Here is a 14795-nt window from a genome sequence, read left to right as displayed (position 1 = left end):
AAATGAACAAAATAATGATTGGTGAACAGAGGAAGTGGACAGTTCTTACTTTGATTGTGTATAAAGTGTAGGGGTGTGAGCCAGTTCCTCTGTGTTCCTTAGCTGTGATGGTACCAGTGATGCGGAGGTTCTGAATGATGACTGGTCCATCTGGGCTACTGAGGGGCTGGAAACTGAATGATGGCATGGGAGAAGTGACCTGCGAGGGACTGACTAGTTCATTAGGGTTACCCAACCCAGTCTGTTCTACGCTCAGGAGAAGCTCCCTGGTTGGGTTTACTGGTGGGGAACTGGCATCCCTCTCCAGGTCCTGGAGGTTGCTGACACTAGGAGTCCCCTGTGATGCCCGAACTGATGAGAGGCCATAGCCATTTGGATTTTCTGAATTCACCCGTATGCTTTGGCAGGAGCCATCCAATGGACAGGGACAAACATCCTCCAAGTCCACACCAATGTTATTTTCAACAGATGTGGTAAACCCTTTGCATCTGTCATCCAGAGCCTCCTCTTGGCCTATCATGACCAGTGAATCGGTGGGACTCTGTTTATATTCAGCCAAAGGAGAATCAAGGTCTGAGTCATTTTCCTGGTAAAATGGGTTTGACTTGCTTCCCCTCATAAAATGCTCTAGAAAGGGTGGAGGACTTTCTTCTTCTTCAGTGTTATTCTGTGGACAGTCCACCTCCCCTGAGTCGAAGACGTCATAGGCAGCAAGCTCAGCCATCTCTGCCTCAGGGACAATTTCAATCTGTGCTCCTGCTTGAGGAATTTCAGTATTCCTTTGAGGAACCTGTGCAATCTCTTGTAATGCAGGGAGATCAGATTCATATGTTGGTGGTGATGGGGTCATCGGCTTTGTCGCAATGCATTCCTGGGGTTTGCTGGACCTTCCAAATATTTCAATTATAAGGATGTTTAACCAGTCAGGGTCAGACAGTTTGGCAATAAGAGGGAGAAAGACATTGCAGGTGATGAGCTCTCCAACCACAAACCGTCCAGTATGGGACTCCAAGTGCGGCAATGGCACCAAAACATGCAATAACAAATCTACAAATCCTCTGGTGTAGTTTAGCTCCGCTTTGTCACTGGTCATGGCAAGATGAGGTGTGGTAAGACTGGAATAGGCTTTCCACAACCGCTCGCTCTCACAACTCATGGTCATCTGCTGCTCGGTCACCAGCTCCTTCGCTCTGATGTAGTCCTGCAGGTGGCAGCCAAACAGATCGAGGATCCTCTGGGTCAGCTCCTGCAATGATTTGAAAAGTTTATCTTGCCCCTCTGAAGTCCAGTTGTTTAGAAATTAAAATTATGGTCTTCCATGAGTAAATGTGGTTTCTATTAATTCTGCTTCTATCATTTAGAGTATAAATATTGCAGTAATGGGAATTTTGTTCATTTACCAATTAATCTACGACAGAATACAGTGTGTAACAAGTGAAGGGCTCTGAAGCAACTGTAAATGTAAACTTATTGTTTTCTCAATAATATTAAAAAGGGCTATTACAGGCCGTATGGCATGCAAAGAATGCAAAAGCTGCCAACACAGAGGAATTTACATTAACGTACCTTCCTGTCGACATGTCTAGCACGTGTTTTCAGTTCCATGGCCATACAGATCATGGCCTCTTTGACTTCTGTCTCAAAACCAGTCTCAGAGGACACCGTGCAGTACCAGGAGGTGACAAAGTCCCTGATGATTTTCCTCACTGTGCTGTGGATCTCTTGGTCCAAGTTTTGATCAGCCTCCACGGAGGGTGGAACCTGACATTTGGCAAGGATAAAATGAGAATGACGTGATACAGGATGTACATAAAGCCTATTTCCCAAAAGAGTCTTATGGTTAAATCTCAACCATGTATAACCATTTAAATGGTTACAAAGCAATACACCAGAATAGTGAGTTCCAAAGTTACCTGCTCCAGTGTGATAAACCTCTCCAGATGAACCACACTGTTGGAATCGAGGACTGCCTGTGAGCCAAGCCAGCCACCGAGCACCACCAACAGGCTGGTGAACAAACAAAGCAGCCAGATGTTGACCAGCAGGTGGAACAGAACCAGCCATGCCAACACCACACCAAAGCCCAGCAAGCTCCTCTGTCCCATCACCTCAGCCATGGCACCCTCCACGGCGTGACTGTCTGGGTCGACACCGTCAGGAAGGGATATGGAGATTATACATGCCAGAGCCACATCACACCTTCAAAAAATAAAAGCAATTATGCATACAGATTAGATCGTGCTCTGTCCTGGTATAGACAGTCTGAAAAACCATTGGCATACATTCAAACTATTTGATTTGTTTTGTGTGTATGTGTGTGTGTATGTGTGCCTGTGAGAGTGTGTCTGTGTGTTTCTTTGTTTCTTTGGATGCAGATCAGTTGAGAAAAACAAACAGGTGTCACTCATGTGCAACTCTCAACAGAAGTGAGAAGGAGCTGAGGTGGCTACTGATGACACTAGGAACTATCGTATATACATGATGCTGTCTGATCACCATTTGTTTCTCTGTGATGTTACTGACATGTTTGTGCTCTCTTTAAGCAACCGACGTTTGTGCTAAAGTTGTTGAGTAAAGAGAAACTTTCTGAACTTGTGAAACGCTGTCTATGACTAGAACTTAATTATTATGAAGTTAAAGTAGTCCTAAGTAGTCCCTTGGATCAAGCATGTTAATCAGTGGTATAAACAGAGTCATCGACCCTGTTATCACTGATCAGCCGATACTACTTCAAACAAAGACTAATTGTACTAACATGATTCTTGCTGTTCTGGGTTTGTACCCTCATGATTGAATGCACTCATTGTAAGTCACTTTGGATAAACGCGTCAATTCAATGACATGTAAAGTTATATGTAATGTAATAATTTACCAGATCTTCTCATTTAACGACTGAAGTGTGACAATCTATATAGCTGGAGTTATGGTGTTATGGCTGCTTCATGTCTCTGCCTGTTGCAGAGATGTAAAAATGTCACTTTAGAAAAAGCAAAATGTGTAAATAACAGCATTAAATACAAGCGACCTCCAGTTCATTTCCATTCATAACGCCTCGAGCAGGTTTATGCTAGCAGCTAACGTCGGTATCACGATGTCTGACCAGTGTTTACTGGTTTTACTAATCTCAGCCAGTGTTCAGTTCAATCCCAGTTGTCACATTTTATTTATCCGTGATAACGAGTTCAAACAGCTTGGGGAGGTGATGAGCTAACGTTAGCTGCACACAAACTTGTTTGCTCTGCACCAAACCCCGCAGAGAAATGTGAAGTTGTTACATGACAAACATCCGCTACTATAAACCTCATGTTGTTTACTGAGCCGGTTACAAACCACCTCTTGACATTTGACAAACAGGTTAATCCACACCGGACAACACAATGTCCACTTCAGTGTGCTATTGACTGTAAGACCTACTCCTTTACATGAGGTTTATTAGACGAGAGTAGGGACTAGATGTCAAAGGCGCAGTCGAAATATTAGAGACTTAATAGTTTCTTTCCCTGTCAAGTATATTCCCGAAGTGAAGACAAGACGCTGTCGACTCGTCAGAAGTCTGTGATAATGTCACGTGTTTCGTTATAATCAGCCAAAGCGCATAACAACCTTAAATTGTGTAGTTTGTGGCCTAAGCCTGGTCGCATAAGAATATGACTCGATGGCAAACAGCAGCACCGTGCCTCTACAGGGTGCAATGTGAGGACGCTTCACACACACACACACACACACACACACATTTCAACGAGAAGACCAAAAACAAGAGACTGCGTTTCACCTGCACGAGCTGTCACAGCACGGGGGGTGGGGGGGACGTCCATGGACGTCGAACACTGCGGTCCGCTTTGTTTACTTCCGGTATCGTGACGTACCTTCGAGCGTCGGCACGGCGCGTTCACGTGGTCCGAGTACCGCGGTAACACGCCAAAGGCGGCTTGAAAAACCAAAGCGCGCCTATTTGCGGGTTTACGGTACAGGTCCCTCGATGCTGACAAAATGGGAAATTAAAACCTTTCCAATAACAGCATCATATTCAGCTACACACCATTCCTATACTGCTTGACAGTAATAATGATTCCCACTTTCCGCTGAACCAAAAACTGTTGCACTTCATACCAGGCTGTGGCATAAGCCAGCAGAGCATTGGATGTCTAGACACTTAATGCTCCTTATGTTTTTTGACATGTCTTTAAATAAAATAAAATTGTAGCTTCTAAATAACTTTCTTTATTTCTTTCACTTTCCTTTCCTACAGAAGTGTTTATTCAGAATTTTGCTACAAATATGAATCACCACCATACAGCCCATGATGCTGTCAGGAAAATGAAAGTTACTGACCATCCTGCTTTTGCATTGATTTACTGCAGCACCTGAAAGCTGTGCTTTTACCTGTTGGACCCAGACGGGGGTGGGTTAGTGGAACTGCTTTGTTATGGCATTACAGAGGATAGGACATTAAATTAAAACATCTGAAAAAATGTACTGCTGTTGAGTGTAAAACGATTCATGGGATGTATTGCAGCTTTAAATTTGAACGAGGCATTTTTTTCGATACCACTGGCTTTCAGGTCAGATATTGAAATGAATGAAGATGGAGGAAATGAGGTATGCAGATGACTAGTAGAAGCTCACTAATCTGATTTGTTCAGTATGATTGACTCTGGAGCCGGTGTGGGAAAATATTTCCAGACTCAGGTCCCGAGGAGCCACACAGTCCCCTCATTAAGATGACATTGTGTGCAATTTCACACATACCACGCGTCCAGGTTTTGCAGGTTGCTTTCATATAGGGGGGACGCAGCATTAGAAGTGAAGCTTTATCAAGGACTCGCTCATTTCCCCTCAGTCATGCAGAGGTTTATGATGACGTACGAGAATTTACCACTGATAAAGGTGAGTGGAATGTGGCCTGAGTGAAATCTCATTTGTCATTCACTCCTGCATTTGCTGCTCGTTTCAAATCTGATTTAATGTATGTGTGTCTGAGTTTATTTAGATCAGGTGGATATTCAAGTTTTACTAGTTAATCATCCACTTAACTTATTCAATTCTGTGTCTTTGGTAGGTGTCATTTCCCTCTTATGGTGTCAGGAGCAGCAGCTCAGGGAACAAATCTAGATGTTGGAGTTCCATCCTCAAGATGATCCCTCCCATGGCACTGTGTAAATTCTGTGAGTATTAAAATTTAAAGACACAACGTTCATTTAATATTTACAATTGATGCAATACTGCAATGTCTTTAGTACAAATATTTCAATGTGTTCAGTTTACTTTTGTGCAATAATTCATAACTGCATAGCTGATTGTATACATTTTTTGTATTTATTTATTAACAGTTTTTTGCTGCTCTTTTATTTTGCCTGCTTTTCTTGTCAAATCAGGCAATAATTCTAATGTAGTGAAATAATAATAATAATTATTATTATTATAATAACTTTATATGTACAGCACCTATACAAAGTGCTTGGAAAAAAAAGAAGAATGAATTAATAAATGGTATTCAGTTCAAATTTAAGTGCCAAATCATAACATAAAAAGGTCAAGACCTTAAAGGTATAGAGAAACATAACAGTTCCAACAAGGAGCAAGCACTTTGGCATATCTGTCTAAAAACCCAATGCAGCTATTGGAATTTCATAAATTATAAAATGTCTCTTTCAAGTCTAAGTGAAAAATCTAAATTAGCATTACAGTATAAGTGAATTATTGCAAAATGCATTAAGACCATAACATTTATGTGTAGACAGTCATTTGTCATGGGTTGTACTTAGAGGCGAGAGACATGACCACGTTTGTCAGCTGAGCAGATTTCAGTTTGAGTGGTCAGAAGTCTGAATAGCCCCTCACTTCTCCATATTCACCTCGTGATGCTTTGAATTAATCCCCCTTGATGAATCGGTACTTTCTGTCTCCGTCAGTTCCTCTGGTTCTAGTGGGGGTTGTGGTGATTGCTGTGAGTGGGATCACTGGAGACCCTCTGAACGACTGCCTGGCAGACGGAGACTACAGTGAGCTTCTCGACATCGTGAACAAAGGTCTCCCCACCACCAAGACGTCCCGTCATGTGGCAATCATCGGTGGCGGCATTGCAGGACTCACGGCTGCAAAGTATTTAGAAGATGCTGGCCATCAGGTAAAAATGTGTTTATGGTGATGAAAGAATGACCTGAACTGGAAAACATTGAAATCAAACCTTGAGTCAACCTCTTGATCTATCTGTGTTTGTGTGTTTGTGTGTGTGTGCGTGTGTGTGTGTGTGTGTGTGTATGCGTGTGCGTGCGTACGTGCTTGCGTTTAAACTTTAACTTTCTTCTTGTTTCACTCTTATCTTTTCTTACCTGTTCTTACCTGTTGCTTGTTTTGTTCTTACCTTTTGTGGCCTGTTACGGTGGCTTTGGATGAGCGGGTAGAGCAGTCGTCCTTTTAACCAGAAGGTCGACGGTTTGATCCCAGTCTTCCACATCTGCATAAGTGTCCTTGGGCAAGATACACAGAAAAAGTGCATCTACATGGGGGCACTGTATGAATGAATGGGTGAATGGCAACAGCCTGTACTTTAAAGCATTTTGAGTTGTCATCAAGACTAGAAAAAAAGTTAAGATAAATACAGACAATTTAGGCCGTTTAGAATCTACTCAGTGTTAATGATTCAGGAAGTTTTTAAGATAGGCAGAGTTGTCCGCAGTGGTCTCCCCTGCTTTAAAACAAACATACCCACAGGTTAAATCTAGTAGAAACACTAAATAAACAGTTTCACATTGAAAATACACATTTATGAAGTGCTCAATGCTTGACTCGGAACACCTAGAAAGGCTGTCAGCTAATCTGCTGCTAACATTTGCTCACCTTGTTTCTCTGAGAACTTACAATCCAGTTGTCCAATGACTCTCATGCAGTGGAAATACACAAATAAAATAAATTATGATATAAATAGTGCATTACAAAAATATGGAATATAATCCATTTTGACTACTTTGACTTATTGTGACCATTTAACATAATTGACAAGCAAATGAATGAATCCAATCCCTCGGTTAAAATGACATTTCAAATGACGAATGCTGGGACTTGGCAGAGGTATGCGCTCTGAACACCCTTCTAGTTTGTCTGGTGCATTTTTTTTGGAGAACATCAGGATATTTCCTTCTCTGAAAATGCACAGGTTGTATTTTAATGCCCACTAATTCCTTGAATCCTTGAAATGATTGTATGCTGTGTAGACATGTGTTTAACATGATGATCCTGTGTCCCCATGGACAACAAGGTCACCATAATAGAAGCGAGTGACCGTATCGGAGGACGTGTGGAGACCTTCAGGAACAGAGGAGAGGGCTGGTATGCAGAATTAGGTGCAATGAGGATCCCCAACTTTCATAAGTGAGTGTGTCGCTCAAGTACAATAGGGTATTCAAACAAATTAATTTCAGTGGTTGTCAACTATTCCGTGAAAGTAATTGACAAAGCCTAACATGCTGCAGTAAGAAAGTTTGATATCATAACAATCAAATATCAACATTAAGGCAAGAGAAGCGACTGCTATGAGTCATGTGCGTTTTTGTTAAATGCTGCTGCTGTTGCATTACAAGTGGCAAGTTGATGTTAAGTTTGTGCAATTTATCACATATTTAGAGACATAAATATTATTGAAAAAGTCACAAAACTCATCACACACGTCAGAAATGCAGTGAAACAATGGCGCCCCCTGCAAAAATTGTATCAAAAAATTCCAAATATGGGTTTTACAACTGTAAGCTGGACAGAATCAGGACTTCATCTGTGAGTAATTGGCACTCCGCTACACACTGACTCAAAAAGTGGACATTGCTCCTGTAAGCACTGGTCATTTTAGCTCAAATGAAAAATCTTACATATAAAAGCTTTATATAATCAGTATATATCCCACAGGATCCTGCTCTCCTTTGTCTCCAAATTATCGATTTCCCTCAACCGCTTCATCCAAGACGACATCAACACCTACTATCTGATAAATGGAGTGCTACAGAAAACCCTTGATGTGAAAAGTAACCCTGGCTTGCTGAACTATAGCCTGAGCGAAAGCGAGAGGGGGAAGTCAGCCGCTCAAATCTTCAGTGAGGCACTGTGGAAGGTTTGTTTACTTTCCTCTCAGAATAATTCCTAATGTTTGCAGGTTTGTTAGAATAATGACCAACAGTATCATGGACACACTACATAAACACCACAACCAAACAGCCACATAAACAAACAAAAACAGCTCATCTCATTAAATTAAAGTACAAACAGAAGGGATTCAAAATAGTACAAAACCGATACTAGGCAAAACACATTTTTATATAGTTTTTTTTGCAATGAAAAGTGCTATAGATAAAGTCTGACTGATAAAGACTGACTTAATACCTTCTTTCTTTGTATGTGCACAGGTGAGGGATGACCTAAAGAACTCTGGCTGCAGTGCCATGCTGGCTAAATATGATTCCTACACAGTGATGGTAACAGTTTGTGGATTTTGAAATTGTCCCACAGGCCATGGTTTGAATTTGAATGAAAGCGTTCACCACCTGAAAAACCTTTTCCATTCGACTGCTGACAGGACTATCTGGTGAAGGAGGCCAAAGTGAGCCGTGGTGCCATGAGGATGATCGGGGACATCCTGAATGAAAACAGCCTCTTCCACTCATCGCTGCTGGAGACGCTGTACATACAGGCAGACATCAATGACAACACTGAGTGAGAAACATTCCATTGTACCGTTTTACTATGCGCCTGGCAGCACACATGGACTGCATCATTTTTTTGTCTGATTTGAATACACAGCATATTGTGCACAGCATATTTTTCAATTCAACAAGCAACGATAACAAAAAACTCTCCTGCCTGTAGCCTTAAGCCACATTTAATGTTAACCTTCTAAACATGACCATATGGTGTTGCTTGTATAATACAAGATATATCATGGGCAAAATATGCAGTCAACGCCATGGCTGAGCATTTCCACCATGGAACTGCAAAGAAGGAATCTACCTCATCAACCGGGAGGCTGGGGCCGTAACAACAAGGGGAAACCAAGTCAAAAGAAGAACCTCAAAGAGGATGTTCATGCAGAGATTATCCAGTTTAAGTGATTTTGTAGAAAAACAAGGGACCAGATGCATGCAGGGGTGAGGCAAAAAGTCAAAAAGTCAAAACTGAACTAAGCAAAAAAATGAACACACAGGTGATGTACGAACGACCTACACAGACAGAAAACTGTTTATATATAAGTTATTTGATGTGTATGTTGACTTTTTAGTTTGGTCCATGTTCGATCATCAGTCAATGTCTGTCTGAATTACTTCGCTTGTCATTGTGTAGTGTACACTACTTAGGTTTGTGGTTTATTCAATGAAACTCTGGATAAGTAAAATCTGAATGGTGTATTGTGATTACGTTTTTAAAGGTGTGTCTTTGTTCCAGGTACTTTGAAGTGACCGACGGCTTCGACCATCTCCCCAGGGCTTTCCACCAGATGTTAAATTCCACAGTCCTTCTCAACTCCAAGGTCAAGCTGATCAACCAAACAAGCGGCAGCAATGTAACCGTAACATATCAGGACCGGGGTAATTCAGGCTCTCTAACCACCCTGACAGTGGACTACGTCCTAGTTACGGCCACAGCCAAGGCCACCCTCTTCATTGACTTCCAGCCGCCTCTCTCCTGGGACAAGATGGAGGCCCTGCGCTCGATTCATTACACCAGCTCCACCAAGGTGGTGCTCAGCTTCAGGGAACGCTTCTGGGAGAACGAGGGCATCAGAGGGGGGAAGAGCATCACAGACCGCCCCGCGCGCTTCATCTACTACCCCAGCCACAGCTTCCAGGGCACAGACGCAGGGGCCCTCCTGGCATCTTACACCTGCTCCGACGACTCCACCCTCTTCCAAGGGATGAGCGAGGAGGAGGTGATGGCAGTGGTCCTGGAGGACTTGGTCAAGATGCACGGAGAAGGAATAAGGAACCTGTGGACAGGGGGGCTGGTAAAGAAATGGGGCCTGGATCCTTACAGTCTGGGAGCCTTTGCCTTGTATATGCCGTACCAGCAGGGGCAATACGCCGGGGAATTGTTCCAGAGTGAGGGACGGTTGCACTTTGCAGGAGAACACACAGCGTTGCCCCACGGGTGGATTGAAACTGCCATGAAGTCTGCACTCAGGGCAGCGAAAAATATTAACAGCTTTACACTGTAGCTTTGTTTCTGACTTTTCTTTTTACATATGTTCGAACACATGCACTCACATTCAGAGAAATGAAAAACATCATTTTATGGAACCTTGGAATCCTGTTTGTTTTTCATCCAACATCCATACAAAAATACATAGTGAGTTAATTGAACAATTAGAAAAAGAGAAGCAGTAAATTTGATGTCATCTGGGACTTGAACGATTCATTAGCTGTCAAGATCGATCATTTCATGTTGATCGACCAATCGGTTAATTGTCTGATCAATTCAATGCCAGCTACTTGGGAGATGGTGAAGAGCAGCATCAGAAGATAATTGTGTTGTTTTGAGGGAGTTCCTGATGACTCACTCTTTCTACACCACTCCCTATCAAGACTTTCATTTCTGAATTGTATTATATATTATTATTATTATCATTATTATTGTTATAATTTCAGTTCAGCTGGTTTATATTTCAGGTATTTACATTTACTCATAGGCACAAGAAAATAAAATGTCTGAATGAAGTAATTGGTTAAAATGTTATTTGTGTGTCAGAGGTCTGACAAAGGTGTTACAAAAGAAAACAATGTACTCAAGTATCAATGAAAAACATCCTCCTAAAATATATTGATAGAACTAGAACACCTATTAGACCAACATTAGGCCCCAGACTGGCGTATTGGAGGGGAGTTCTCCCAGGGCCCATGTGGAGTGGTTTAGTGCTGATACATGAATATACTTATACATTCATGTTAAAATATTATTCTGTCGCAGGTCGAGGGAAATAACACCATGAACAGACATGAGTCGTTTGGCAGGTGCCACTACTGTACATGTAGCCTTTGCCAGCTTTAACAGAAAGATTCATTTTCAAAAATAACTGACAAGGCCAATATATATATATATATATATATGTCTGTGTACATCCATCCATAATATTGCCCCCCACCCCTTTGGCCAATCAGTACGTTTTCAAACAAAGATACAACTGAGGATTATTTCTTCTACTTTATTATGGTACATTTATTTTCATTTTTATTGTGTCAGTATACATTTACTTGCGCAGAGGATAATGGTTTTCTAATAAATGTTACTATGACATTGACCTTGATTGGGAGCTTTCAGTCGTTTCAAATAAATATATGATATGAGTCTGTTATTAATCAAAGCTGTCCTTCATATTCGTGTGGCCATGCTTCAATAAATTCGCATCTTCACTCCTTTTGCTCAGTTACATGATTTTGTCAATGGTGCGACACTAAAACAGACAAATAAAAAGTCACGGAAACCTGGTAGTCCAAACACATGCTGGTAAATTAACTCTGCCTAGGGAAAGCTGCTTGTCCCCAATTTTGTTAAGTAGACAAAGGATCACAGTGTCAGTTCACTAAGGTCATGTTACGTGACTCTTTGTGGACCCTGCAAACACCATAATTCATTCTCTTCCATCACTGTGTTGGGAAAACTTTATTTCAGTCTTAATATAGTCCTGTTGGCATCTATGGTCCATCATCAATGAGCGCCCTTCTGCACCATCTGTGTGAAGCGGTTGGTTATGGTCAGGGTGGTGTCGATGAAACGCTCCACGCAGCTCACCAGGCACGTCTCCGTCCTGTGGTCCAGCTTCGAGCCCGGACTCTCCACACACTTGTCCCAGCAGATGTCAGTGAAACTGTGCACCTGGGATCGAGAGGGGGAGAATAGAGCAGATTAACAGAAGTATGGGAATAATAATTCATGGGGAATTGACAGATCACAGAAAGACAATTATGTTGGATTATCAGTAGGTGGTTACTGACAGGATACAAAGCTAGACTGAGGATGGATGCAAAAAAAGCGGAAAGAAATCATCTGTAATTAAGTAATAAAAATTACGTTTTTAACATTGTTTTTACTTTAGTCCTAAAAATCTAGTTACTAAAGATTTGTGGTTAAGATAGTGAGTAGAGGTGTTTGTCATTAGTCTTTAAGTTCTTCTCCAGGTTTCAATTAAAGCCTTAAAACCCATCTCTGTTCCTAAAAATCCTATATTTACAAAACCTTTTCCTTGAAAAGAAATTCCTTCATGGCCTGAAAATGGCCATGGGTAGTTTATACTGGCTGTTCCCATCCTTGCATTTGATGGCCCATCAGATGTTAAGGGTCATTTAGGCTGTTGGTGCAACGTTTTCAAATTGGCAGGGATTGAAGAAGTTCCTTTCTCTCCTGGAGGAAAGAAACCTGTGCCATAACACGTCTGTTTCCGTTTCCTCCTCTTCATCACTTTTTTCCAGCCGTGTTGAATATTTCTTGAGAGGTAATTGTTAAAGAGAAAACTACACTGAGGCTCTGCACCTCAGGTCCGAGTAGAAAAGGGAAACCAGTAGTGTCTTCATCACAGCTGGCCGACCCAATGAACAATCCATCAAGTTCTTACATGTAACACCTTAGCAGATCTATAAAGAAGGAAATTAGCACAACCTCTGTCTTCGCCCACCCCTGCAGTTCCTACCCTTGACATCAACCACACAAACCTAGATATATATTATTGTTATATATTATATATATTATTGTTAAGCATAGTCTGATATTAATCATGACAAAAGTATGTCCAACAACTCGTTTATAATCGAACCCAAGGTGTCACAAAGCAGTTGGTGATTGCTGTATGTCGATGTTGGAAAATGCTGTGAAAACTCCAATAGGACGTTATGATGCAATTAAGATGCAGACATTGCCTACATAACGTGACTAAGGTCAGAATACTCTATTTGCCTCATTTTTTTTACAGCTTATTCAGGGTATGACCTTATTCATGTCAAGGTACTCAGAAAATGGTGTTAACATGACATTGTCTTATTCAGACTTTTGTCTTAATGAAGTAGATATCAGAATATTGGTGTCCATTTAAACTGTCTCTAAACATCTAAAACATGCTTGGTCCTTAGATTAAAGGGACTTGGGCCTGCATCTGAAGTTGCGACAGACACTTATTCTGTTACATTGCAACTTGCAAAGTTATCCTTGTTGACTAAAGATACTTGTAAAACCCCCCAAGGTACTGTGATGCTGCACACAGTTGTCATTGTGGCTGTACTTTGGATATTCTTGATTTGATTTATAATATTGTGATAGCCCTTTAGATGTATATACACTGTGCTTTTGGATGTGTTGGTGTATGAATGGGGGCTGCACGGGCGCTGTCCGGTGCTGAACGATGTGTTTGACCTTTCCTTGTGGTCAATAATGATTTCAAAAAACAGATTTATTTAAAGTAGCTGAAACGGACTGTTTTCTAAGCCTCTCGAGTCCAGCTCCCCCAAAGCACGGGTACCCTGTCACCGGCCATGAGGGTGTTATATCATCAAAAACAGCTAGAGTATCTTATAGTGTCTCAACAGTCCCACCGCAGGAGAGAGGCTGTCAGCTCTGAGATCAGCACCGGTGTGTGATCTCACGTGTTGCGGACATGGAGGCTACAGGACCCTGACAGGTCCGGTTCGTGGATTCAGGTGAGTCCGGTTATTAAACCAACCTGGGCCTGGAACTGAGCTTTCTGCTGCTCCACAGCGATCATCCGCTGCAGCTCCGACGCCTCCGCCTTCTCCGACGAGTTGAAATTATCGAAACTGTCCATGGCGTCGTTACGAGGCGTAGCTAGGCAGCGGCAGGTCGGTGCTGGGATCCTGGAGAAAACGTGGTGGACCGAGGTGACCTTCGATTCCTGCGGGTCGGAGCCGGCCGCAATGGCTTGTGGGGGAAAAGCACTGATCTACAAAGCATATGGAGCGGCTGTCTAAATTAACATGAACACGAACTGCGCCCCCTCTGGTCAATGGATGAAGAGCAGGCGGCAGCAGGGAGCATTGACACTCTCCAACAACTGATATTACTGTAAAGTGAAGAAAAGATCACATGTCTCATGGTGTTGGAAGGAAATGTGTCATGGCAACGTTGGTTCTAGTCTGGAGCAGAATATCCGTATTTGTATGCTGAACAAATATACATACACAACTACTAAGGCTTTATTTGCAATGCGGACTGATGATGAAGTTCAATACAAACAGTAAATATCACTAAATACAATAATCCTACAAGCCATTGATATGAATTATTATTTTAACATTAAAAACATGATAAAACCCAATTTACTAATCAATGTTATGTGACTCAATTATAAAACGACTCTCACTATTTTGGAACACATGAATTACATCTTGTACACTGTATAAAGCTCTCCTCTTTACTGGTGATACTGATAAATAGTTAGGATACTTAGTATTTGAAAGGTGTATTGGTGAGTTGGTCAATCTAAAGTGAAACAGGAATGGGGAAACAAGAAGTTTTTGCTTTTATTCACATTATGATATTTTCTACAGCTTTCATTTTGTAACTTTCCATTTTTTGATTACAACTGCGACACACTTATGATTTAATAAAAAACATAAAGGTTTAGCAAAAGTTCAGCCGCCTCGGTCATCTGAGGTCATATTGGGAAGGTTTAAATGACGTCAGAGCAAGCAGGACCGGCATGCATTGCTGCGCGGGCCCGCGCTCATCTGACCCATCCATGTACTTTATAACTCAGCGTTTTAATGCGACGCCAGAAGTGACACTAACAAAGATGTTTAACGTTTAAAGAGAAG

General features: G+C 41.7%; 3 protein-coding genes across 3 annotated transcripts in view; 1 reads left to right on the top strand and 2 right to left on the bottom strand.

Moving 5' to 3' along the window:
- Positions 1 to 4302, bottom strand: part of snx19b (sorting nexin 19b) — a 30237-nt gene extending 25935 nt beyond the window's left edge. Inside the window, exons 1-5 of the mRNA XM_062386269.1 lie at positions 4288 to 4302; positions 3773 to 3837; positions 1914 to 2199; positions 1567 to 1761; positions 50 to 1246 (exon numbers count right to left, since the gene is read on the bottom strand). Coding sequence (XP_062242253.1) covers positions 50 to 1246; positions 1567 to 1761; positions 1914 to 2199; positions 3773 to 3837; positions 4288 to 4302 — 1758 coding nt within the window. The remainder of the gene's footprint in view (positions 1 to 49; positions 1247 to 1566; positions 1762 to 1913; positions 2200 to 3772; positions 3838 to 4287) is intronic.
- A 540-nt stretch (positions 4303 to 4842) lies between these two features.
- Positions 4843 to 10195, top strand: il4i1 (interleukin 4 induced 1). The gene is made up of 8 exons (XM_062385784.1): positions 4843 to 4887; positions 5060 to 5165; positions 5913 to 6127; positions 7259 to 7371; positions 7900 to 8101; positions 8394 to 8462; positions 8564 to 8700; positions 9427 to 10195. Exons 1-8 carry the CDS (start codon positions 4843 to 4845, stop codon positions 10193 to 10195), a joined length of 1656 nt encoding a protein of 551 aa, XP_062241768.1.
- A 968-nt stretch (positions 10196 to 11163) lies between these two features.
- On the bottom strand, positions 11164 to 13897 carry timm8b (translocase of inner mitochondrial membrane 8 homolog B (yeast)). Its single transcript, XM_062385787.1, has 2 exons — positions 13685 to 13897; positions 11164 to 11850 (listed from the first exon to the last, which is right to left on the bottom strand). The coding sequence occupies exons 1-2, from the start codon at positions 13784 to 13786 to the stop codon at positions 11683 to 11685; spliced, it is 270 nt and encodes an 89-aa protein (XP_062241771.1). The 5' UTR covers positions 13787 to 13897; the 3' UTR covers positions 11164 to 11682.
- Between the last annotated feature and the right edge of the window lie 898 nt (positions 13898 to 14795).

This window comes from Platichthys flesus, chromosome 4 (genome assembly GCF_949316205.1).
Source record: "Platichthys flesus chromosome 4, fPlaFle2.1, whole genome shotgun sequence".
In the NCBI taxonomy this organism is placed as follows: Eukaryota; Metazoa; Chordata; class Actinopteri; order Pleuronectiformes; family Pleuronectidae; genus Platichthys; species Platichthys flesus.
The sequence above is the reverse complement of the archived record's forward strand: the minus strand, read 5'-3'. Positions and strand labels throughout refer to the sequence as shown.

Coding starts and splice junctions, on each gene's coding strand:
- il4i1 (XM_062385784.1), top strand. CDS start 4,843: ATGCAGAGGTTTATGATGACGTACGAGAATTTACCACTGATAAAG. Junction 4,888..5,059: donor AGAATTTACCACTGATAAAG/GTGAGTGGAATG, acceptor TGTCTTTGGTAG/GTGTCATTTCCCTCTTATGG. Junction 8,463..8,563: donor ATGATTCCTACACAGTGATG/GTAACAGTTTGT, acceptor GACTGCTGACAG/GACTATCTGGTGAAGGAGGC.
- timm8b (XM_062385787.1), bottom strand. CDS start 13,786: ATGGACAGTTTCGATAATTTCAACTCGTCGGAGAAGGCGGAGGCGTCG. Junction 11,851..13,684: donor AAGCTCAGTTCCAGGCCCAG/GTTGGTTTAATA, acceptor TCTCGATCCCAG/GTGCACAGTTTCACTGACAT.